At 43.0% G+C, this 26942-nt stretch overlaps 1 protein-coding gene across 7 annotated transcripts in view; it reads right to left on the reverse strand.

Moving 5' to 3' along the window:
- sbf1 (SET binding factor 1) overlaps nucleotides 1-26942 on the reverse strand; it is an 82014-nt gene that overhangs the window by 40914 nt on the left and 14158 nt on the right. For 4 of the 7 annotated variants that reach the window (XM_055937668.1, XM_055937667.1, XM_055937669.1 and 1 more), the window contains exons 2-6: nucleotides 7412-7497; nucleotides 6597-6734; nucleotides 6145-6270; nucleotides 5802-5912; nucleotides 5046-5132 (exon numbers count right to left, since the gene is read on the reverse strand). In XM_055937668.1, the coding sequence (XP_055793643.1) occupies nucleotides 5046-5132; nucleotides 5802-5912; nucleotides 6145-6270; nucleotides 6597-6734; nucleotides 7412-7497 (548 nt within the window). The remainder of the gene's footprint in view (nucleotides 1-5045; nucleotides 5133-5801; nucleotides 5913-6144; nucleotides 6271-6596; nucleotides 6735-7411; nucleotides 7498-26942) is intronic. The other 3 variants (XM_055937672.1, XM_055937671.1, XM_055937670.1) reach the window with 1 other exon arrangement.

Genomic DNA, 26942 nt, shown 5'->3' on the forward strand with positions numbered 1-26942 from the left:
CAAAGGACCTTGTGAAGATGCTGGAGGAAACAGGAACAAAAGTATCTATATCCACAGTAAAACGGGTCCTATGTCGACATAACCTGAAGGCCGCTCAGCAAGGAAGAAGCCACTGCTCCAAAACCACCATAAAAAAACAGACTACAGTTTCCAACTGCACATGGGGACAAAGATGGACCTTTTTGGAGCAATGTCCTTTGGTCTGATGAAGCGAAAATAGAACTGTTTGGCCATAAATGACCATCATTATGTTTGGAGGAAAAAGGGGGAGGCTTGCAAGCCGAAGAACACCATCCCAACCATGAAGCATGCAGGTGGAAGCATCATGTTGTGGGTGTGCTTTGCTGCAGTGGGTGTGCTCTACTGTTGCACTTCACAAACAAGATGGCATCATGAGGTAGGAAAATTATGTGGATATACTGAAGCAACATCTCAAGACATCAGTCAGGAAGTTAAAGCTTGGTCGCAAATGGGTCTTCCAAATGGAAAATGACCCCAAGCATACTACCAAAGTTGTGGAAAAATGGCTTAAGGACAACAAAGTCAAGGTATTGGATTGGCCATCACAAAGCCCTGACGTCAATCCTATAGAAAATTTGTGGGCAGAACTGAAAAAGGGTGTGTGAGCAAGAAGGCCTACAAACCTGACTCAGTTACACCAGCTCTGTCAGGAGGAACGGGTCAAAATTCCCCCAACTTATTGTTGGAGGCTTGTGGAAGGCTACCCGAAACGTTTGACCCAAGTCAAACAATTTGAAGGCAATGCTAGCAAATACTAATTGAGTGTATGTAAACTTCTGACCCACTGGGAATATGATGAAAGAAATAAGAGCTGAAATAAATAATTCTCTCTACTATTATTCTGACATTTCACTTCTTTAAAATAAAGTGGTGATCCTAACTAACCTAAGACAGGGAATTTTTACTAGGATTAAATGTCAGGAATTGTGAAAAACTGAGTTTAAATGTATTTGGCTAAGGTGTATGTAAACTTCTGACTTCAACTGTACATCGAACTCATCGTCTGACTAATTCACATGTTGGTGACCACGGGGTGAAATAACTGAGGACTGAAATGTTATACTTGTGTAACATTGTAAATTTTCAGTAAAGTTACTTTAAAAAAGGGACATTTGCTTAGTTAATGTTTACCAGTTAATATTTCAGGAAATTAAGTTATTTATGGAGCTTGGCCCATTGACAGAACGTCCTTGGGCTGGTTAACAGGAAGACATTGTAAAGACTAGACAGACAGTAATTTACAATTATCTATTCAATCACTCATACAGATGGGCAGACGTGCGCACACACAAACATTCAGGGAGGTTCCATATCAGACTCGTACAGTGGGGCAAAAAAGTATTTAGTCAGCCACCCATTGTGCAAGTTCTCCCACTTAAAAAGATGAGAGGTCTGTAATTTTTTTTATAAGACACCTGTCCACAACCTCAAACAGTCACACTCCAAACTCCACTATGGCCAAGACCAAAGAGCTGTCAAAGGACACCAGAAACAAAATTGTAGACCTGCACCAGGCTGGGAAGACTGAATCTGCAATAGGTAAGCAGCTTGGTTTGAAGAAATCAACTGTGGGAGCAATTATTAGGAAATGGAAGACATACAAGACCACTGATAATCTCCCTCGATCTGGGGCTCCACGCAAGATCTCACCCCGTGGGGTCAAAATGATCACAAGAACGGTGAGCAAAAATCCCAGAACCACACGAGGGGACCTAGTGAATGACCTGCAGAGAGCTGGGACCAAAGTAACAAAGCCTACCATCAGTAACACACTACGCCGCCAGGGACTCAAATCCTGCAGTGCCAGACGTGTCCCCCTGCTTAAGCCAGTACATGTCCAGGCCCGTCTGAAGTTTGCTAGCGAGCATTTGGATGATCCAGAAGAAGATTGGGAGAATGTCATATGGTCAGATGAAACCAAAATAAAAAAAATTGGTAAAAACTCAACTCGTCGTGTTTGGAGGACAAAGAATGCTGAGTTGCATCCAAAGAACACCATACCTACTGTGAAGCATGGGGGTGGAAACATCATGCTTTGGGGCTGTTTTTCTCCAAAGGGACCAGGACGACTGATCCGTGTAAAGGAAATGATGAATGGGGCCATGTATCGTGAGATTTTGAGTGAAAACCTCCTTCCATCAGCAAGGGCATTGAAGATGAAACGTGGCTGGGTCTTTCAGCATGACAATGATCCCAAACACACCGCCCGGGCAACGAAGGAGTGGCTTCGTAAGAAGCATTTCAAGGTCCTGGAGTGGCCTAGCCAGTCTCCAGATCTCAACCCCATAGAAAATCTTTGGAGGGAGTTGAAAGTCCGTGTTGCCCAGCAACAGCCCCAAAACGAGGAGATCTGCATGGAGGAATGGGCCAAAATACCAGCAACAGTGTGTGAAAACCTTGTGAAGACTTACAGAAAACGTTTGACCTCTGTCATTGCCAACAAAGGGTATATAACAAAGTATTGAGAAACTTTTGTTATTGACCAAATACTTATTTTCCACCATAATTTGCAAATAAATTCATTAAAAATCCTACAATGTGATTTTCTGGATTTTGTTCCCTCATTTTGTCTGTCATAGTTGAAGTGTACTAATGATGAAAATTACAGACCTCTCTCATCTTTTTAAGTGGGAGAACTTGCACAATGGGTGGCTGACTAAATACTTTTTTGCCCCACTGTATATATTCCAGTGTACAGTATTGGGGCTAAAGGTTGCTACTCTGTATGTCAGGAGTGCGTATCTGACAGTTGAGATGATTGCTAGTTCCAGTAGTAAAGTGGATATGTTGCAATGCATGTTGGGATGACAGTGGTTGATGTGGCATGACTGGGGAGAGTCCGAGCAAGTCCAGACCTGAGTCTAATAAAAAGGCATGTGTGATTAGAAGTTTGACATTTGATAGTATCAAACCTGCTATTACACCGTAAAACACCTTGCATAGCTTTTCATGTACTGTTATAAGCTCAACAAAAAAAAGGAACGTCCTCTCACTGTCAACTGCCCTTTATTTTCAGCAAACTTAACATGTGGAAATATGTGTATGAACATAACAAGATTCAACAACAGACAAACTGAACAAGTTTCACAGACATGTGACTAACAGAAATTGAATAATGTGTCCCAAACAAAGGGGGAGGTCAAAATCAAAAGTAAGTCATTATCTGGTGTGGCCACCAGCTGCATTTAGCACTGCAATGCATCTCCTCCTCATGGACTACACCAGATTTACCAGTTCTTGCTGTGAGATGTTACACCACTCTTCCACCAAGGCACCTGCAAGTTCCCGGACATTTCTGGGGGGAATGGCCCTAGCCCTCACCCTCCGATCCAACAGGTCCCAGATGTGCTCAATGGGATTGAGATCCGGGCTCTTCGCTGGCCAAGGCAGAACACTCACATTCCTGTCTTGCAGGAAATCACACACAGAACGAGCAGTATGGCTGGTGGCATTGTCATGCTGGAGGGTCATGTTAGGATGAGCCTGCAGGAAGGGTATCACATGAGGGAGGATATCTTCCTTGTAACGCACAGTGTTGAGATGGACTGAGCTCGTTGTCATTGCAGGCAGATGATGCTGTGACACACCGCCCCAGACAATGATGGACCCTCCACCTCGATCCCGCTCCCGCTCCAGAGTATAGGCCTCAATGTAACGCTCATTCCTTCGACGATAAACGCGAATCTGACCATCACCCCTGGTGAGACAAAACCGCGACTCGTCAGTGAAGAGCACACTTTGCCAGTCCTGTCTGGTCCAGCGACGGTGGGTTTGTGCCCATAGGCAACGTTGTTGCCGGTGATGACTGGTGAGGACCTGCCTTACAACAGGCCTACAAGCCTTCAGTCCAGCCTCTCTCAGCCTATTGCGGACAGTCTGGACACTGATGGAGGGATTGTGCGTTCCTGGTGTAACTCGGGGAGTTGTTGTTGCCATCCTGTACCTGTCCCGCAGGTTTGATGTTCGGATGTACCGATCCTGTGGAGGTGTTGTTACACGTGGTCTGCCACTGCGAGGACGATCAGCTGTCCGTCCTGTCTCCCTGTAGCGCTGTCTCACAGTACGGACATTGCAATTTATTGCCCTGGCCACATCTGCAGTCCTCATGCCTCCTTGCAGCATGCCTAAGGCACGTTCACGCAGATGAGCAGGGGCATCTTTCTTTTGGTGTTTTTCAGAGTCATCAGAAAGGCCTCTTTAGTGTCCTACATTTTCATAACTGTGACCTTAATTGCCTACCGTCTGTAAGCTGTTAGTGTCTTAACGACCGTTCCACAGGTGCATTTTCATTAATTGTTTATGGTTCATTGAACAAGCATGGGAAACAGCGTATAAACCCTTTACAATGAAGATCTGTGAAGCTATTTGGATTATTACAAATTATCTTTGAAAGACAGGGTCCAGAAAAAGGGACGTTTCTTTTTTGCAGAGTTTATTACAGAACGCTCTGTGCTATACTATCCAATGCATGAAGGTCTCTGAGTATGTGTAAGTCAAGTGTATGTTTATTTTTGTTTGCAAGAGCTGCGCGTGTATGTGTCTGTGTTAACGCTGTTTAGTCCTCTCTCTCATTCAGACCACAGCACTGCCTGCTATGAGGCCATCTGGTGCCCCATATGGTCACCCTCAGAGAACCAGTGTGTGTGTGTGTGTGTGTTCCTCATCAAGTGAAAAGTCTACACACTTCTATAACAGATCAACAATGGTGAACACGTCAGATCGATCCATGACAAACAACGGCACACAGAATCAAAACAATTCATTCATTTATAAAAGGTCTCAAAAATTATCAAAATGACTGACAGGTTAATGTAGCATGGAATATGCAGCATTGTTAGGCCACAAAACCCACAAAAGCAGATAAGTGCAAACTGCAAACCACTGAGTGAATATTAATCAGCATGGTTTGAGATGATTACAGGAAATACAAAACAGACTTTTTAGAATCTTCATGTTTATCTAAATAGATAAAAATCACAATGAGGCAAGCGGATTGGTAAGAAGCTGCCGGAAGGTGATGTTACCTGGTCCTGAAAGCAGCCCAGTAGCCAGTCACAGGCTAGGGCCTGAGGAAGCGAAAGATTTAAACTACATACTGGGGACTCATTTATCTGTAACACACAGGAGGAACCAATGTACAGCGGGGTTCAATGGCATGTTACACAAGTGAACAAAATGTACAGAAATGTACGTATAGGCCCAATATACTAGTAGTACTGTATGTTACACTGCTTCATGCTGTAGCATCATTGAATTAGTTTGAGACAAACAGTCCGTTTAAATTGTGCACATAGGGCGAATACAAGAGCAAAGTAGATATTCCTATACATAGTGTGTAGCAGTGGAGGCTACTGAGGGGAGGACGGCTCATAATAATGGCTGGAACGGAGCAAATGGAATGGCATCTAACACATGGAAAACATGTGTTTGATACCATTCCACTAATTCCGCTCAAGCCATTACCACAAGCATGGCCTCCCAAATTAAGGTGCCGCCAACCTTCTGTGGTGTGTAGGTTACTATGCGGGCCATCTCCTCTGTGCTGAGGACACGGCATTGACTCGGCACTGTGGGTTAGCATAGCACACCCGCTAATGCTAAGCTACAACGCTAACCGGTTGATTAAGCTAATGTGCTAGCAGTCTGCATCGGCAAACATGCTAAGCTAATATGCTAGCAGGTTGGATGGGGCTAACAAACTAATAGGCTAGCTGGTTTGGAGGGTTGCACAGCCCATGAGAATATGTACAAGTCGGTATGCATGCAAAAGGTGTGTTTACCTGAGAACCACCAGCGACGGGGATGACGCAGGTGAGGAGGTTTCCGATCACTGTTTCCAAGGGAACACTGAGGCTGTCCACGTGCACGGTGTAGATGAGCCCCAAACAGTTCTGCACAGGGAAGGCACCCAGTCAGAAGACAAGAACAACCATTCCTTGACTTGTAGTGAAATGACAAATGAGGTTTGTGGGTGAATGACACATCTACTACCTAAAGCAAAATACAGCCAAATCAAGCCTAGATTTGTTTCAAACACACTTCGTTGTAACAAGAAACAGAGATGAGAAGTGCAATGGGAGTATCGGACAGGGACATGCAGTATTGTTTTGAGGTGCGTTGTACCCTGAAGACCTCTGTGTGGTCCAGACGGGACACCAGCACCAGGCTCTTGGGGGCAAAGACCTGGGCCGGCTGGACCAGCCCTGGGACTTCGTCCTCATCCACCTCACTAGCCTCAGCTTTCTGTAGCTACACACACAGAAAGAGACAGAATATCATACAGTGTACAGAACGTAACCTACCTTGTGCAAATGTTCTATAGATGTATCATTAAAGATCAAATGTCATATCAGACGTCACGTACTGCTTGGAATATTTATAAATCGTTATCTGTTTCTCATATGATCAGATCGTCTCATTTCCACAACTTTGTTGCCAGCGTAAAATGTAGGGATAAACACTTGCTATACAGTACAGCTATAAGGATACTGTTATTGGTTCATAATGACATTGGCTCAGTGTGTGAGGAGTAGTGTGACCAGGGGGAATCTTCTCTTTCTCCTCCAGTCTCTCACCTGTGGGTTGTCCAGGCCCTCCCAGAACGTGAAACAGGCACAGTAGTGACGTTCTGAGTTGATGTCGGTCAGAACCGACACAAAGAACGACGGACGTTCCCTCTCTGGAACTAACTGCCATCCGTTAGGCTGACAGAACTGAGAGAGAAAAGGAGATGGTGAGAAAGAGGAGGAGGGAGAGGGTGAGATCGACAGAAAATGAGTCAATGGGCGCAGGGGTCGAGAAAGGGAAGAAGGAGGGAAAAGGGAATGAGGTGAAAGGGATAGAAGGAGAGGAGGGAGAGATAGATGAGGAAGCACGAGAGAGAGCGATGACAGGAGAGGAACAAACAGTATTAGTGGGCCGTAACCCAGTGTGGTATGTCCCTACTCTGCATCTCTGTGACTCACCTCTGATCTCTAGCCTATCATTTAGTTATTTTCCACTGCTAGGCTACACCAAGTTAAGAAAACGTTCCACGTGTCAGAAATGATTAACCTTGCACCCTTATTTTGGATCAGGGTGAGCAATAGGCTAGAAGCAAACCAAGGAATAACCATTGTTCTGTAGGCATTCATCTTGTAAAACATAATGAACATTTAGGAATTCTTCAATACTGACTCGCGCAAAACATATTAGACAATAATGAGGTAATCAATACTGGAATAAGGGTTATTTGGGAGACATTAAATACACATTAACAGTAAATTATTCAGGGTTATGTTGATCCTTTCACGATGCAGCCTTTCTTCAAGTACGGATGAGACATGTAGCATCGGGTAAATATGTAGGCTATTGTGCATTTGTTTGTGTGCGAGTTATGTTAGTTACATACCAGTTCGATGCCTTGTGGAAAGGGATTGTCCTCCCAGTCTTTCTCAGGAAAGCGCTGGAGAATGTGACCTTGGCCCTCACTGCCCCCTAGAAAAAGAGAGGAAATAGGGTGACAAAGGTCAGGTCGGAACTCTTGATCAGAGAGCCGAGTGGTCTGTCAGGGCCTAGTCCACTACTGTAGGGCTGGGGATTGCCAGGGACCTCACCATAAGATATTATTACAATACTTAGGTGCCGGTACGATATGTATTGCGATTCTTACAATTCTATATGTATTGCAATTCGATACTGCGACTTCATATTCCAAACATATTTCTCACTATATTGCTGCATAGAGACAAGAGAGCGCATGAGATGAGTTGGAAACTAAGGTGCTGAAAATATGTTAACTCACTGTACCTCTCTAGGGTACGTGAGACGTTAGCGTCCCACCTCTACAACAGCCAGTGAAACTGCAGGGCGCCAAATTCAAATACAGAAATACTCATTATAAAAATTCAGAAAACAAAACATATTTTACATAGGTTTAAAGATTAAAACTTCTTGTGAATCCAACCACGGTGTCAGATTTAAAAAAGGCTTTACAGCGAAAGCATACCTTACGATTATTTGAGAACATAGCCCAGTAGACAAATCATTACAAACAGTAACCAGCCAAGTAGAAGAGTTACACAAGTCAGAAATAGAGATAAAATTAATCCCTTACCTTTGATGATCTTCATATGGTTGCACTCAGAAGACATTCATTTACTCAATAAATGTTCCTTTTGTTCAATAAAGTCTCGTTATATACAAAAACCTCAGTTTTGTTTGCGTGTTTTCTTCAGTAATCCACAGGCTCAAACGCAGGTACAACAGGCAGACAAAAAATCCAAATTGTATCCGTAAAGTTCATAGAAACATGTCAAACGATGTTTATATTCAATCCTCAGGTTGTTTTTAGCCTAAATAATCGATAATATTTCAACCGGACAATAACGTTGTCAATATAAAAGGTAAACATGAAAGGCACTCTCTCGGTCGCGAGCATGAAAAAGCACTGTGACACGGCAGGGTCCACTCATTCAGACTGCTCTTACTCCCTCATTTTTCAGAATACAAGCCTGAAACAATTTCTAAAGACTGTTGACATCTAGTGGAAGGCATAGGAACTGCAATTTGAGTCCTAAGTCAATGGATACTGTAATGGCATTGAATAGAATACTACAAAACAAAATCCTACTTCTTGAATGGATTTTTCTCAGGTTTTCACCTGCCAAATCAGTTCTGTTTTACTCACAGACACTATTTTAAACTTTGGAGTGTTTTCTATTTAAATCTACCAGTTATATGCATATCATATCTTCTGGGCCCGAGAAGCAGGCAGTTTAATTTGGGCACGCTTTTCATCCAAAATTCCGAATGCTGCCCCCCGCCCTAGAGAAGTAAAACATTTAAAATAAAATAATAAAAAATTAAAGAGGCGGTACCCTGGCGCCACTACAGCCGATTAGCGCTAATGCTTATTTTTACAAATTGATACTTCGAGTCAGCTATAGTCCACTGATTTGACAAGCACGTATACACAAACACACACACATATTTACTCTACTTTGTTCATGTGTTTCAGTTAATGTCATGACCAAAAACACACACTGCTCTAAATGTCATAACGCCACTGATGACTTCAGAGGGTTATGTGGACTGTGTCATGTGCATTCCATAGGAAGTGCACCCCTATTGATAAAACTAACACAAATGTATGGTTGTATTGGACATGAGACATGCACTTCTGTCTCTCTCCTAGTTGGGCAGGATATCAACCCTGATAACATGATCCTTAACCCATTAGATATTAATGAAGCGAATGGGAAATATGATTGTGTTGATTCAGATTTAAATTCCTGAAATTTAGCAGAAGTGGCTAATACAGGTATACTTCATACTGATATTTCTGACCACTTTCCAATTTTCCACTTCTCGTTGGCAACTGGAAATGAACAGATGGGAATGATTAGAAGCATTACATGTAGAATATTTAACTCAAGTAATTGTGAGCGCTTTAAGATGTTGATTGATGATATTTCATAGGAAAATGTTTATAAATCAGTCCGATGTGGAGTCTGCTTACCAGACGTTTCTCACATCTTTCATTTCACCACTGCTTTCCCTTAGTTAAACCATGTAAGAGAGCAGCAGAAAGGTTCTGAAAACCTTCATTTTACAACCGGTCTCAAAAAATCCTTAGTTAAAAAAAAAATACTTAGTTGTATCAACTTGGAAAATCATCAATCAACTGTTGAATAAGAAAAAGGCATCTACAACTATCCCATCTAAATGTATTGTTGGAAATAAGACCTATAGTGATCCTGATGTTATTTCATGTTACTTGAATCACTTTGTGAATGTGGGTGCCTCTTTGGTGAAATCCATGTCTTCCCTGATCACTGAGGCTCCAACTTATACCTTCCCCAAATCTATGCAAACTGGTATTGTTCCTAAAGATTTGATAATTGGCAAAGTTATCCCACTCTATAAATCTGGGGATCCAAGATCTTTTACAAATTATCACCCAAAATCCTAGAAAAATTGGTGTATAAGAGAATGTTGAAACATTTCGAATCAACACTGTATTCTATATGAGGATCAATATGGTTTTCGTAAAAACTATTCCAAAGATGTCTCTTCTGCATCTTGTGGAAAAATATTTACAGCCCTTAACAATTAACAGGCTCGTCATCTTTCTAGGTTTAGCCAAAGCATTTGACAAGGTTGATCATGAAAAATTACTTCCTAAATTGCATTACATTTTTCATGATTATACATATAATTGGTTATATAGTTATGTTTATGATCGAGAATAATTTGTTTACGCAAATAGCTGTGCATCTACCAGGGCCAAGATATCCTGTGGTGTCCCACAGGGTTTGAAAATTGGACCTTTGTTATTCCTAATCTGTATTAATGACCTTGCTGATGTGTCTTCTACCGTACTTCCCATTCTCTTCACTGGTGATACCAATTTGATTGTATCACATAAGAATTTTGATTCAATAATTCATGAAGCCAACTCAGGCACAGCAACATTTCCTGAATGCTTCCAGATAATTTGTTTACCTTTAAAATGTAAAAAAAATCAAATCAAAAAAATAAATCTAACTTTATAGTATTCACTATTAAGAATAAGAAATCTTGTATAAAAAAAATGTATACAATAATTTTAAAAAGCCAGAATCTCAATTGGTGGGAATGAAATGGAATAAGTTACATCCACTAGCTACCTCTGAGTTCTAATTGATATAAAGTTATCCTGAAAGATCATATTCAATTTGTCTACAGCAAAGTGATGAAATCTGTTGGGATCATCAGAATTGCTTCCTACCTCTTTACTATAGCTTAATTTACCCAGATCTAATTTACTGTAATATTGTCTGGGCCAGTATTTAATAGGGATGCACAACATAAAATCGGTCAGCGTATTGGAATAGGCTGATATTAGATATAAATGCCAACGTCGGCATCGTACCGATGTCTAGTTTAACTACGATGTGCAAAACTGATGTCAAAGCTGACGTGCATACAAAAAATACAGCGCTACACAGAACAAAAGCAGAAAAATACTAAACGCACACTTCCAACAACTAAACAAGTTCAAGTCGAGCAGTCATTTGAAAGAGTAAGAACATTTCAGCAAGACAACTCAAAGGCGAAACAATCAACCGTGCTCTGTCGTGGATGATGTTGGCTTTCGCCGACAGGTCGATCCCCGGTACACACTATTTTTCAGATGTTGCCCTACCGGAGTTACACAGTATTGTTGAAACACACATCCACATCCACTGCTATTAGCGTCACGACTGACATTGGACCAGAGATGTCAGCCCCATGAGCATTATGAGTCAACGAGGATTTGGCACCAATAGAGATGGCAGCTTCAGTTCTAGTCTGTAGGAAACCGTGCAGTATTTTGTTTATGTATTAATTCTTAAATTGTTAAGAAATACTTCCCGACATACAGCAGGGAAAAACTATTGGATATCAGAGAGACGTCAACTTACCAGCACTACGACTAGGAATACGACATTCCCGAAGCGGATCCTTTGTCAGCACCTCCCAGGGCATTTGAACTGATTCCAGAGGCCGACCCAAAACAATGCCGCCAGAGAAGAGGGACCCGGAGCGATCTTCTAGTGAGGCTTCTGAGGCGCGCACACCACCCACCGCTTCAGAGTATATTACTCGCTAATGTCCAGTCCCTAGTTAACAAAGTCGACGAAATCAGGGCAAGAGTTGCTTTCCAAAGAGATGTCCGGGATTGTAACATACTCTTTCGCGGAAACATGGCTAGCTTGGGATAGGCTGTCGGAGTCGGTATAGCCAACGTGATTTTCAGTGCAATGCGCCGACAGGAATAAAAATCTCTCCGGTAAGAATAAGAATGGGGCTGTATGTTTAATGATAAACGACTAATGGTGTAATCGTAACAACATACAGGAACTAAAGTAATTTTGTTCACCTGACCTAGAATTCCTCACAATCAAATGCCGACCGTATTATCTCCCAAGAGAACTCTCCTTGGTTATTGTCACAGCCGTGTATATCCCCCCTCAAGCAAATACAAAGACGGCCCTCAAGGAACTTCACTGGACTTTATGCAAACTGGAAACCCTATATCCTGAGACTGCATTTATTGGAGCTGGGGATTTTAACAAAGCTAAAGTCTATCAGCATATCGAAGGCAGAACACGGACGAGTAACACACTCCACCATTGCTACTCTAACTTCCGCGAGGCCCTCCCCCGCTCTCCATTTGGCAAATCTGACCATGACTCCATCTTGTTGCTCCCTTCCTATAGGCAGAAATTAAAACAGGAAGTGCCCGTGCTTAGGTCTCTCCAACGCTGGTCTGACCAATCGGATTCCACGCTTCAAGATTGAAGCAATCACATGGACTGGGATTTGTTCCAGGTAGCCTCAGAGAACAACACTGACATATACGCTGACTCGGTGAGCAAGTTCATAAGGAAACGTATAGGAGATGTTGTACCCACTGACTATTAAAACCTTCCCTAACCAGAAACCGTGGATGGATGGCAGCATTCGCACTAAACTGAAAGCACGGTCCACCGCATTTAATCATGGCAAGGCGACTGGGAATATGGCCGAATACAAACAATGTAGTTATTCCCTCCGTAAGGCAATCAAACAATCAAAGTGTCAGTATAGAGACAAGGTCGAGTCGCAATTCAACAGCTCAAACACGAGACGTACGTGGCAGGGTCTACAGACAATCACGGATGACAAACAGAATACCAGCCCTGTCGCGGACGTCTTGCTTCCAGACAAACTAAACACCTTCTTTGCCCGCTTTGAGGCTATTACAGTGCCACCGACGCAACCCACTACCAAAGACTGTGGGCTCTCCTTCCCAATGGCCGAGGTGAGTAAAACATTTAAAAGTGTTAATCCTCTCAAGGCTGCCGGCCCAGAAGGCATCCCTAGCTGCGTCCTCAGAGCATATGTAGACCAGCTGGCTGGTGTGTTTACGGACACATTCAATCAATCCCTATCCCAGGCCGCTGTCCCCACATGCTTCAAGATGGCGCCCATTGTTCCTGTTCCCAAGAAAGCAAAGGTAACTGAACTAGATGACTACCGCCCCGTTTGTGACCCTGGGTCTCAAACACACCCTGTTCAATTGGGTCCTGGACTTCCTGACGGGCCACCCCCAGGTGGTGAAGTTAGGAAACAACATCTCTACTCCGCTGATGCTCAACACTGGGGCCCCACAAGTGAGCGTTCTCAGCCCCCTCCTGTAATCCCTGTTCACCCACGACTGCGTGGCATGCACACCTCCAACTCAATCATCAAGTTTACAGACAACAAAACAGTGGTAGGCCTGATTACCAACAACGACGAGACAGCCTACAGGGAGGTGGTGAGGGTGGTGAGGGCTCTCGGAGTGTTGTGTCAGGAAAATAACCTATCACTCAATTTTCAGCAAAATAAGAGATGATCGTGGACTTCAGGAAACAGCAAAGGGAGCACCCCTCTATCCACATCGACGGGACAGCAATAGAGAAGGTGGAAAGTTCCTCTGTGTACATATCACCAACAAACCGAAATGGTCCACGCACACAGACAGTGTGGTGAAGAAGGCGCAATAGTGCCTGTTCAACCTCAAGAGGCTGGGGGGGAAAAATGTGGCTTGTCACCGAAAACCCTCACTAACTATTACAGGTGCACAATTGAGAGCATCCTGTCGGGCTATATCACCGCCTGGAACGGCAACTGCACCGCCCTCAACCACATGGCTTTCCAGAGGGTGGTGCGTTCTGCACAACGCATCACCGGGAGCAAACTACCTGCCCTCCAGGACACCTACAGCACCTGATGTCACAGGAAGGCCAAAAATATCATTAAGGACAACAACCACCCGAGCCACTGCCTACCATCCAGAAGGCGAAGTCAGTACAGGTGCATCAAACCTGGGACCGAGAGATTGAAGAACAGCTTCTTTCTCAAGGCCATCAAATTGTTAAACAGCCATTACTAGCACAGAGAGGCGGCTGCCTACTTAGACTTGATATCATTGGCCACTTTAATAAATGGAACACTAGTCACTTTAATAACACCACTTTTAAGAATGTTTACATATCTCGAATTACTCATCTCATGTATATACTGTATCCTACACTATGTATTCTATACTATTGCATCTTAGCCGCTCTGTCACTGCTCATCCATATATTTCTATATTCTCATCCCATTCCTTTACTAGATTGTGTGCATTTGGTTTTGTTGTGAAAATGTTGATATTACCTGTTAAATACTGCTGCACTGTAGGATCTAGAAGCATAAGCATTTCGCTACACTGACAACAAGATCTGCTGACCATGTGTATGTGACAAATAAAATTTGATTTCGAACTGAAGAAAGCCGTACTGCATGCTCAAAAATGTGCTGGTTCTCATACAGCTGCTGCCATTTCAATGGCATTTAAAAACATGTTTGAAACATGAACACTCCTAGTTCCATTCGAACAACTGACTCGAGAAATAAGCTCAACTGCGACTGCAGCAGACGTGATACCCTCTGTCATGGCATTGAAATGCCTGCTCAATGAAACTGCCAACGCAGACCGTGGAGTTAAAACTTACAAAACTACTCGAGGCTGTGAACAAGCGAGTCGGTGGTATTCTCTCTGAGCCTCTTTACTGTGTCGCCACCATGCTCGATGCTAGGTACAAGGAATGCTACTTCGATGCAGAAAAGAAACAGGGTTTACGTGAAACGTTACAGACACAGCTTTACAAGATGGAATCGGACACAGTGACGTTGCGCACCGAGGAAGAGATAACACGGACAGACAGAGCTGAAACTTCACTGCTTGACATGCATGATGAAATCCTGGTTGAGAATGAAACGACTGAATAAATGAACAACGAAACAGCACAGCAAGTAAGTGAAAGGAATAGGTTTTGATTATGTTTTACTGGTAAATGGGGACATTCGTAAATGCCAATCAAATAACTTTTTGGTCAGTGTGGTGTGTGTGCGTAACCTTTATGTAAGTAGTCAGTTAAAGAACAAATTCTTACAATGACAGCCTACCCCAACCAAACCCGGACGATGCTGGGCCAATTGTGAGCCACCATATGGGACTCCCAATAACGGCCAGATGCGATACAGCCTTGATTCAAACCAGGGACTGTAGTGACGCCTCTTGCACTGAGACGCAGTGCCTTAGACCACTGCGTCCATCTGTGTGTTAACTATTTAACTGCACTAGAATGCTTAAAAAGGGCAGCAAAAAAATAATAATATTGGTAATCGTTTTTTTGGCATGGAAAATATTGGATATCGGTATCGGCCAAAAATGTAATATCAGTGCATCCCTAGTATTTACATTTTAGTCATTTAGAAGACACTCTTATCCAGAGCAGTAGTGAGTGGATACATTTTCATATTTCTTTCCATACTGGTACCCCCGTGGGAATCGAACCCACAACCTTGCCGTTGTAAGCGTCATGCTCTACCAACTGAGCCACATGGGACGCCTCATATGTACACAAATTACTCATCATACAAAATACATTTCCAAGACTAGCCACCTCCTCTAATTACCTGGCTCCATCCACCGGTTGACCAACCAGTGCCCCCACACAGTGGCTAACCGGGCTATCTGCATTGTGTCCCACCCACCAACGCCTCTTTTACACTACTGCTACTCTGTTCATCATATATGCATAATCACTTTAACCATATCTACATGTACATACTACCTCAATCAGGCTGACTAACCAGTGTCTGTATGTAACCTCGCTACTTTTATAGCCTGACTACTGTATATAGCCTGTCTTTTTACTGTTGTTTAATTTCTTTACCTACCTATTGTTCACCTAATACCTTTTTTGCACTATTGGTTAGAGCCTGTAAGTAAGCATTTCACTGTAAGGTCTACTTGTTGTATTCAGCGCACGTGACAAACTTTGATTTGATCTGCACCTTTGTTTAACTTCACTAGGGTAGGGGGCAGCATTTGGAATTTTGGATGACAAGCGTGCCCAATTTAAACTGCCTGCTACTCAACCATAAAAGCTAGAATATGCATATAATTAGTATATTTGCATAGAAAACACTCTGACGTTTCTAAAACTGTTTGAATGATGTCTGAGTTTAACAGAACTGATATGGCAGGCAAAAACCTGAGAAAAAAATCCAACCCGGAAGTGGGAAATCTGAGGTCTGTAGGTTTTCAAGTCATTGTCTATCGAATATACAGTGTCTATGGGGTCATATTGCACTTCCTAAGGCTTCCACTAGATGTCAACAGTCTTTAGAACCTTGTTTGATGCTTCTACTGTGAAGGAGGGGGGAATGGGAGCGGAATGAGTCAGAGGTCTGCCAGAGTGGCATGAGCTGACCACGCGCGTTCACGTGAGCGTTAGCTTGGGTTCCATTGCATTTCTAAAGACAAAGGAGTTCTCCGGTTGGAACATTATTGAAGATCTTTGATAAAAACATCCTAAAGATTGAATCTATACTTCGTTTGACATGTTTCTACAAACTGTAATATGACTTGTCGTCTGAACTTTCACCCGGACTTGCCCGTGCCTCCCGAGTTTGGATTGTGTACTAAACGCGCGAACAAAAAGGAGGTATTTGGACATAAATGATGGACTTTATTGAACAAATCAAACATTTATTGTGGAACTGGAATTCCTGGGAGTGCATTCTGATGAAGATCATCAAAGGTAAGTGAATATTTATAATGCTATTTTTGGCTTCTGTTGACTCCACAACATGGCGGATATCTGTATGGCTTGGTTTTGTGTCTGAGCGCTGTACTCAGATTATTACATGGTGTGCTTTTTTCGTAAAGTTTTTTTTTTTTAAATCTGACACAGCGGTTGCATTAAGGAGAAGTGGATCTAAATTTCCATGCATAACAGTTGTATCTTTTAGCAATGTTTATTTTGAGTATTTCTGTAAATTGATGTGGCTCTCTGCAAAATCACCGGATGTTTTGGAACTACTGAACATAACGTGCCAATGTATACTGAGATTTTTGGATATAAATATGAACTTTACCGAACAAAACATACATGCATTGTGTAACATGAAGTCCTATGAGTGTCATCTGATGAAGATCAAAGGTTAGTGATTCATTTTCTCTATTTCTGCTTTTTGTGACTCCTCCCTTTGGCTGGAAAAATAGCTGTGTTTTTCTGTGAATAGGTGCTAACCTAACATAATCATTTGGTGTGCTTTCGTCGTAAAGCCTTTTTGAAATCGGACACTGTGGCTGGATTTACAACAAGTGTATCTTTAAAATGGTATAAAACACTTGTATGTTTGAGGAATATTAATTATGGGATTTCTGTTGTTTTGAATTTGGCGCCCTGCACTTTCACTGGCTGTTGACGAGGTGGGACGCACATACCCTACTGAGGTTAAGAAATGCATACCTCCCAGACAATTTACCAAAACCCTTCAATGGATTCTGCCAGGTTAATTCTGAAATCCATCTATATAGCAAGACACTTCGATAACCTTCACCCTCCCAACTGTCACACCTCACATAGCCAATTCTCTATCAGATACAGAGGTACCATACTCTGGAATTCTTATCTTCACATTGCCAAAACATCATCATCCCTCAATAACTTCAAGGCAAGACTGGGGATGAACCAAACTATCCAGTAATCTCCTCCATATAGCCCAACTCTCACACACACATTTAAACAAAACATATACTGTTTATAATGTTTTGTGATTGCTGATCAGTTCATTTGTACTTTTACGATTAGTGAGTTTTGTTAACTGTTTTAACAAACCTTTTCTATTTTTGTACTTGTTTTTGTATATAGTTTGTTTGTGGTGTGGTTTTTACAGTATATAAGGCCCTTGGGCTTCCAACCACACTACACAGTTTATATATTTATATCTGCTTTGTTGTTGTTTATTACTTATTTTCTTTGGTGCAAATAAATTAAACCAAAAAGTATAGTGATATGTAACTATCGACCCCCCCCCATCCCCCCCCCCCCCATCACGACTTTACTGTCAGTTTGTCGTAAAGAAAAATATGAGCTCAATGCCACAAAATGTTACTTCATGACACAGTTATTGTTGACACGGTGGTTTAGGTACCCCCAGTCTAAGGGCTCAGACACACCAACAGCGTTTGCTGGCCGAGAGTGCTTCACCTCTGCATGTAATTTGCAAATTGAGCGTGCACAGATTTCACATGTACTGTAGGATTCACATGAAAATGTCGGCAGACAGACATCTGAAGCGGGTGTTCCCTTAAACAAAGCGCGCTGAACGATCGGCAGACGAACGCTGGATCCACATTCGTGTAACGTGGGCGAGCCTTAATCCTGGCCTTGAGGGATCATGACCCAGAAGGAACTGGCCTTGTTCCAGGCTGCCTCACTAATAGGCAAACACTTTCTTGGCACAACGCTCTTACGATTATTCCCAAACACAGTATAATTTCTCTTCAGACTTCAGATAAGACGTCAGTGCTGCTTGTCTTAGCGGAATGACAAAAGCCTTCTTATGTAACCTCTACAAATCCCTATGTTAACCATCATTTGAGCTTCTCTGTCCAGACAGTCGTCTTCACACAGAATTCACTTTATGTCACAGCATGAGACGAGTCACTGAAAGACACATTATTCCCAAAGTAAAGAAGGAAGAGAGAGTTTGTGGTTGAATGCTGCGTCAGTCTGAGAGAATCATTTATCCCGGGGAACAAAACCAAGAGCCCGGTAAGCCCAGTCACAATACAAACAACAACTATAGGGCAGGCAGGCCTGCAGGCAGGCAGCTCCCAAAACCAAATACACAGATGGGAAGGAAATAGCCTACTCATCGTCTCTTCTGCACGCTCTCCTTCTCCCCTTCACCCATCTCCTCTTACTCATCTCACCTTTGCTACCATCCCCGTCTCACTCTCCCTTTCTCGTGAGAAGATGGGAGTCATGAGACAGTGAGTTCCGTTCAGTAGACCAGCTGTCCTTCATTCCTGACCACTTTAAAAAAACGTTCTGGTGTCAAAAACACAATGACCAGTCAAACACAGAGCTGCAGGAATGCAGGCAGCCAGCCTTTCATATTACATGTACTCTCTCATTCGTTTAAAACACCACTCAAGTTCTTTCTACATTTTCAACTTTATCGCACTGCTGTTTATTAATTTAGACCTACTTCGTGCTGCATTAAGTGATGTGCAGGCAGCATATAAAGTGAGGGGATGGCTAGTGGTAGATTATCAATAGTACCTCTGTCTAAATTATCCATACTAGAATACCACTTACAATTGCATATACAATACATTCCTTCATTTCAAGTAGTATGCTAGTGTGGACATTGGAACGTATTGTTTCAGTGGCAGCCAGGTGGTGGTGGTGTGTTTTCTACATGTACTCAGAGGACCTCCTCAGTGGTGGACTGTAAACTGTGACAGAAGAGAGGAGCTCATAACTTCCTTAAGGTTTGGCTCTGAACTTCAGCATGTAGCACAGGTAAGGTGTGTGTGTGTGTGTGTCTATCTCACAGAATATAGTCCTCATGCATTTTGTGTGTGTGTAAGTGCACGTAGTATATGTTGAATGGGTTAATCTGTGCAATAAGAGCTTGTGAGACCAACAATCGGTCGAAGGTAGAATATTTGACAGTACCTGTCTGTTGCTACATGCACGTGGCCTGGCCAGTGTTCACACATCTGTGTTTGCAATGCAATTAGTCCAGGGCTGGGCAATATGGCCTAAAAATCATATCTTGATTTTTTTTCAAACATATGGGCGATTCACAATATACACTGAGTGTACACAATAGTAAAAACACCTAATATTGAGTCGTCCCCCCCCTCTGAACAGCGTCAATTTGTCAGGGAATGGAGTCTACAAGGTGTCGAAAGCGTTCCACAGGGACGCTGGCCCATGTTGACTCCAATGCTTCCCACAGTTGTGTCAAGTAGGCTGCGTGGTCCACCACCCAAAGGACATTCTTGATATACACGGGAAAATGTTGAGCATGAAAAACCCAGCAGTGTTGCAGTTCTTAACACAAACCGGTGCGCCTGGCACCTACTACCATACCCCGTTCAAAAGGCACTTATGTTTTGTCTTACCCATTCACCCTCTGAATGGCACACACACACACACACACACAATCCAAGTCTCAATTGTCTCAAGGCTTTAAAAAAATTATTTAACCTGTCTCCTCCCCTTCATCTACACTGATTGAAGTAGATTTAACAAGTGACATCAATAAGGGATCATAGCTTTCGGCTGGATTCACCTGGTCAGTCTATGTCATGGAAAGAACAGGTGTTCATAATGTTTTGTAAACCGTGTATAGAGGCCTCCTGTGGTCTAAGCCACTGCATTGTAGTGCTTGTGGCATCACTACAGACCCGGGTTCTATCCCCGGCTGTGTCAGAGTCGGCCGTGACCTGGAGACCCATGATTTGGATTTCCTTGTACCATCGCGCTCTAGCAACTCCTTGTGGCGGGCCGGGTGCCTGATCTTGGTGACAAGCTGGCCTTCCACAACAACCAAAAAAACCTCACAAATAATGTCATTATTTTATCAAAATGGTTTAAACATGTTTTTTTTTGCAATAGTCACTGATCTGGCTATGAGTCTATGAAGTCTATGAAAATGCACTTGTTACTAATTTAACCAGAACCATGCATAATGTACATTCACTAATAATGACCAACTTTTTGTAGTAGGCATTATAGATAATTATGTCTCAAACAATCTCTCAACACAAGCCCACGTGTCAGTGAGTAGCCAGCTTATCTTTATATATAAAGTCTTGCAAACTTGGATCTATTTGCTAGCTAACAAGGTTAAACAGTTGATTTGTTATGAACATACCCTTCTGTCCATCTCCAACTGTTTGAACAGCATACTAGCCTGTCCACTTTGTTCAGATGTTGAAATAGTGGCCTACCCTATTTCTCAGAATGAGAACGAGTTGCAAATTCCTAATATAAACGTTTTTTTTTTTTTTTTTTTTTTTTTTTTTAAATAATCGCAGATGGTATAACAGTCTATGGCTAAAATGCTGCTTGCGGTACCCGCGTGAGACAGAAACTGAGCATTCATTTTCCAGAATCAGAAACTCCCGTTTTAGTAGGGTCTGCTTTTCAAGCAATTAGAGGGGTTGTCGTCTATTATAGTAAAATAGTGTCTAAATGTGTTTCAGTGTCCATATGACTGATTCTGTTCGACAAAACCTTAAATGCAAACAGCCAGTGGAGGATCTCAAAAGCAAATAGCCTTGTTGTTAGAGGATCTTTCATCTTTGTTGTTGTGAGTGGCAGAGTGGGGGGGGGGGGCTTGGTGTGTAAATAGAAAGGCACACAGTCAGAGCAGAAGGAGTGAAGGAAACAAGACCAAAAAGACAACGTGAACAAGCGGACATACGCGTACCTAAAAGCAAGAAGAAAATTATAATACTCGATCTTGCGATACAGACATTTGCAAGATCGCGCTTAAAACAAACTCAGATGAATTAGATATATGAGTCAATCGTAACGTGGTACGTAGACAGTGACACATCACCTATGTGAATTCTGGTGGTGCTACTTTTTGACTGCAACACCAGTGTTACACTAATGCAGACATCCTGATGGTATACTAGGGAAATTGTATTTACATAGCTAGGGCTTCCTTGGCCCCAAGTCAGAGCAGATCCACTGAGGCCATGGCCCAGTGAGTCCCAGGAGCCGGGCTGTTTTTGGCCCAGTGAGTCCCAGGAGCCAGGCTTTTGGCCCAGCGAGTCCCAGGAAGCGGGGGGGTTTTGGCCCAGTGAGTCCCATGAGCCGGGCTGTTTTTAGCCCAGTGAGTCACAGGAGCCGGGCTGTTTTTAGCCCAGTGAGTCCCAGGAGCCGGGCTGTTTTTGGTTAAACATCACGGTAATCTGGAGGTGGACACACAAAAGTCTGAGGCTTTTTAGTAAAACACCAGTGGAAATCTTCAGTGGAAATGGAGTAACTGGGCCCAGTAGTAACATTTCCCCTCCATACAAACCCCCGTTACTGTTCTAAATAAATGAAATGATAACACCACAACAAACTTACAGTAACCTAGAATTACCTTTGATAATAATAACGTTTCACAATAGACTGCAGTTACCATAACAGACAGTCAGGTACACACCCTGGCAGAATGAGTCCTCTGCCACTAGGTTGAGATATGCTATCAGCGTTGGGCAGTGATTGGGGTGGTTAGAGAAAAATCTAAATTGTATTTGTCACATGCTTCGTAAACAGGTGTCGACTAACAGTGAAATGCAGCCTTACGGGCCCTTCCCAACAATGCAGAGAAACAAGAGAAATAGTAGAAAAATAGTAACAGAAGGAATAAAGCCACAATCTGCAATATTAAAGCTGATCTACACCCCATTAAAAAAACACGAGGAATAAATACACAATGAATAACGTTAACTTGGCTATATAGCAGAGATAAGAGTGCTGGTTTATGGCACTGAGTACAAAGCCAGGGTGCAGGACATCCTGCATCTGGTAAAGGTGATATTACCAAGCAGAGCTGAGGGAAGGAGTCTGCCTTAAGGCACAGACACAATGCAAGTGTTTGCCGGGTCGAGAGTACTTAGCACTTATGAACAAAGTGGCGGCTATTATTTGCAAAACGGACAAAAATGGCAGCAGTCAGATGCCCAGGCGGGTGGTCCCTTAAACACACTGTGTAGTCAGCAAGCAAACATTTGTGTGTCAGCCAAACAGCACACCACACTTCAGTGTGATGTGTTTTCTTAGGCGCTTTTCAGACAGCTAGCAGAATGTCGCCTAGTAGCTAGCTAGCTACAGCAGGCCACTGTGTTTAGGCCAATGAGGTGCTAGCTAGATAGCTATACAGTATGTCAGGTTGCATATTGTTAATTAAGGTCCCCCCGAAATACTCCTGCCGACACCGCGTCTGGTGGAAAGTGTACTGTTAGTCAGTAGCACACATTCCTACACTCACATTCTGTCAGTGTACCTGAGTCATCCTACCCATCACTTCCAGTGTCTCTCCTCCTCCTTTCCATCACACTCTCTCTTCTTATTTCCCTCCCCCACTCTCCCTCAACCTATCAGAGACCATGTGATGAATTGTCAGTGGCTGTGTGCTCAGCCAGCCACCTGGAACGGGACACTCAAGCTGACTTTCCTTTACTCCCCGAGTGCTGATGGGGGAATACTAAAGTCTCACTCCGGTTCCAACATTCCCAGGTGCCATTCCAGGATATTTATGTTGCCGAGTCAGCGAAACAGAACAGGCTCTTAGGATTTCCATTAATACATGGCATGGAGGACCGACCACACACACACGTTTAGGGATGCTTATAGTGTTTCAGAGGTATTGCTAATGGATCTCCTCTCTGCTGCTGGTTCTGTCTCTGTGGGATATCACCGCTTTTAAACACTTTACAACACTCAAGTCATTGGCTCCTTCAATTCCACCTGAAAAAATCTTTTTTTAAAAGAGGCCTTTCACTTTAGTATTGCATAGAGAATCATGGAAGAGCAGGTATGCACACACCCACTGCACAAAAACAAACCACTGTTCAAATAAACATGGTTGTCATAACAATAGTTTCTATGTACTGGACAACAGAGCCTAGAAGCCTGCAATGTAATGAAGCTTACCATGACAATATACACTAACGTTCAAAACATTTGGGTCACTTAGAAATGTCCTTTTTTTTTTAAAGAAAAGCACATTTTTAGTCCATTAAAATAACATCAAATTGATCAGAAATGCAGTGTAGACATTGTTATGGTTGTAATTGACTCTTGTGGCTGGAAACAGCTGATTTTTAAAACGGTATATCTATAGGTAGATATTCGGTGCACAACTGCGCAAGAGGACAAGTACATTAGCGTGTCTAGTTTTAGAAACAGACACCTCAAGTCCTCAACTGGCAGCTTCATCCCGGAGTCGCCTCTTCACGTTTGAGGTTGAGACTGCTGTTTTGCGGATACTACACTGCTCAAAAAAATAAAGAGAACACTAAAATAACACATCCTAGATCTGAATGAATGAACTATTCTTATTAAATACTTTTTCTTTACATAGTTGAATGTGCTGACAACAAAATCACACAAAAATTAATGGAAATCAAATTTATCAACCCATGGAGGTCTTGGATATGGAGTCACACTCAAAATTAAAGTGGAAAACCACACTACAGGCTGATCCAACTTTGATCCAACCTTAAAACAAGTCAAAATGAGGCTCAGTAGTGTGTGTGGCCTCCACGTGCCTGTATGACCTCCCTACAACGCCTGGGCATGCTCCTGATGAGGTGGCGGATGGTCTCCTGAGGGATCTCCTCCCAGACCTGGACTAAAGCATCCGCCAACTCCTGGACAGTCTGTGGTGCAACGTGGCGTTGGTGGATGGAGCAGGACAGGATGTCCCAGATGTGCTCAATTGGATTCAGGTCTGGGGAACGGGCGGGATAGTCCATAGCATCAATGCCTTCCTCTTGCAGGAACTGCTGACACACTCCAGCCACATGAGGTCTAGCATTGTCTTGCATTAGGAGGAACCCAGGGGCAACCGCACCAGCATATGGTCTCACAAGGGGTCTGAGGATCTCATCTCGGTACCTAATGGCAGTCAGGCTACCTCTGGCGAGCACATGGAGGGCTGTGCGGCCCCCCAAAGAAATGCCACCCCACACCATGACTGACCCACCGCCAAACCGGTCATGCTGGAGGATGTTGAAGGCAGCAGAACGTTCTCCACGGCGTCTCCAGACTCTGTCACATGTGCTCAGTGTGAACCTGCTTTCATCTGTGAAGAGCACAGGGCGCCAGTGGCGAATTTGCCAATCTTGGTGTTCTCTGGCAAATGCCAAACATCCTGCACGGTGTTGGGCTGTAAGCACAACCTCCACCTGTGGACGTCGGGCCCTCATACCACCCTCATGGAGTCTGTTTCTGACCGTTTGAGCAGACACATGCACATTTGTGGCCTGCTGGAGGTCATTTTGCAGGGCTCTGGCAGTGCTCCTCCTTGCACAACGACGGAGGTAGCGGTCCTGCTGCTGGGTTGTTGCCCTCCTACGGCCTCCTCCACATCTCCTGATGTACTGGCCTGTCTCCTGGTAGCGCCTCCATGCTCTGGACACTACGCTGACAGACACAACAAACCTTTTTGCCACAGTTCGCATTGATGTGCCATCCTGGATGAGCTGCACTACCTGAGCCACTTGTGTGGGTTGTAGACTCCGTCTCATGCTACCACTAGAGTGAAAGCACCGCCAGCATTCAAAAGTGACCAAAACATCAGCCAGGAAGCATAGGAACTGAGAAGTGGTCTGTGGTCACCACCTGCAGAACCACTCCTTTATTGGGGGTGTCTTGCTAATTGCCTATAATTTCTACCTGTTGTCTATTCCATTTGCACAACAGCATGTGAAATGTATTGTCAATCAGTGTTGCTTCCTAAGTGGACAGTTTGATTTCACAGAAGTGTGATTGACTTGGAGTTACATTGTGTTGTTTAAGTGTTCCCTTTATTTTTTTGAGCAGTGTATTTCACGAAGCTGCCAGTTGAGGACTTGTGAGGTGTCTGTTTCTAAAACTAGACACTCTAATGTACTTGTCCTCTTGCTCAGTTGTGCACCGGGCCTTTCACTCTTTCCATTCTGGTTAGAGACAGTTTGCGCTGTTCTGTGAAGGGAGTAGTACACAGCGTTGTACGAGATCTTCAGTTTCTTGGTCATTTCTCGCATGGAATAGCCTTCATTTCTCAGAAGAAGAATAGACTGACGAGTTACAGAAGAAAGTACTTTGTTGCTGACCATTTTGAGCCTGTAATCGAACCCACAAATGCTGATGCTCCAGATACTCAACTAATCTAAAGAAGGTCAGTTTTATTGCTTCTTTAATCAGAACAACAATTTTCAGCTGTGATAACATAATTGCAAAAGGGTTTTCTAATGATCAATTAGCCTTTTAAAACGATAAACTTGGATTAGCTAACACAACGTGCCATTGGAACACAGGAGTGATGGTTGCTGATAATGGGCCTCTGTATGCCTATGTAGATATTCCATAAATAATCTGCTGTTTCCAGCTACAATAGTCATTTACAACATTAACAATGTCGACACAATTTCTGATCAATTTGATGTAATTTTAAGACACATTTTTTGCTTTTCTTTCAAAAACAAGGACATTTCTAAGTGACCCCAAACTTTTGAACGGTAGTGTACATAACCGGGAAACAATAGGCAGGCAACTGTCTGCAAGTCTAAAACATTCAAAGGGACTTGGTCCCTAGAAAGTTCTGTGCTACAAAGGTGTACCAGGCTTGGCCAGCACAGGGTGGCACCGGGTACTAGAGCAATGTCAATGACGGTCAGATAAATGATTAAACATTACTGTTTGCCTTACAGTGACAACCAGCAGTTGAAACAATAGTGTTTTCGGTAAAAATATGCGGGATGGGGCTGAAAAAATGCAACCGCTCTCAATTTCATAGACAGAGATATGGATGCAAGGACTGACCATCTGTGATATCAACATTATAGTTACAACCATGTTGAGGCTATATAGTGTTTAACTTTGTTTACAAACATTGGCATAAAACCAGCTTATATTTGGGGTTCTGATGGGGTATGACAGTTTAACTAAGTTTGAGGCTTTTATGAGTTACATTCTTCAAGAATCAATTGGTACTAGTGCCATGTAAGAAAGCTAATGTTTAAGTTCCTTGCTCAGAATATGAGAACATATGAAAGCTGGTGGTTCCTTTTAACATGAGTCTTCAATATTCCCAGGTAAGGAGTTTTAGGTTGTAGTTATTGTAAGAATTATAGGACTATTTCTCTCTATACGATTTCTATTTCATATACCTTTGACTATTGGATGTTCTTATAGGCACTTTTGTATTGCCAGTGTAACAGTATAGCTTCCGTGTCCCTCTCCTCGTTCCTACCTGGGCTCGAACCAGGAACACATCGACAACAGCCACCCTTGAAGCAGCGTTACCCATGCAGAGCAAGGGGA

Source organism: Salvelinus fontinalis, chromosome 11 (genome assembly GCF_029448725.1).
Source record: "Salvelinus fontinalis isolate EN_2023a chromosome 11, ASM2944872v1, whole genome shotgun sequence".
Classification (NCBI taxonomy): Eukaryota; Metazoa; Chordata; class Actinopteri; order Salmoniformes; family Salmonidae; genus Salvelinus; species Salvelinus fontinalis.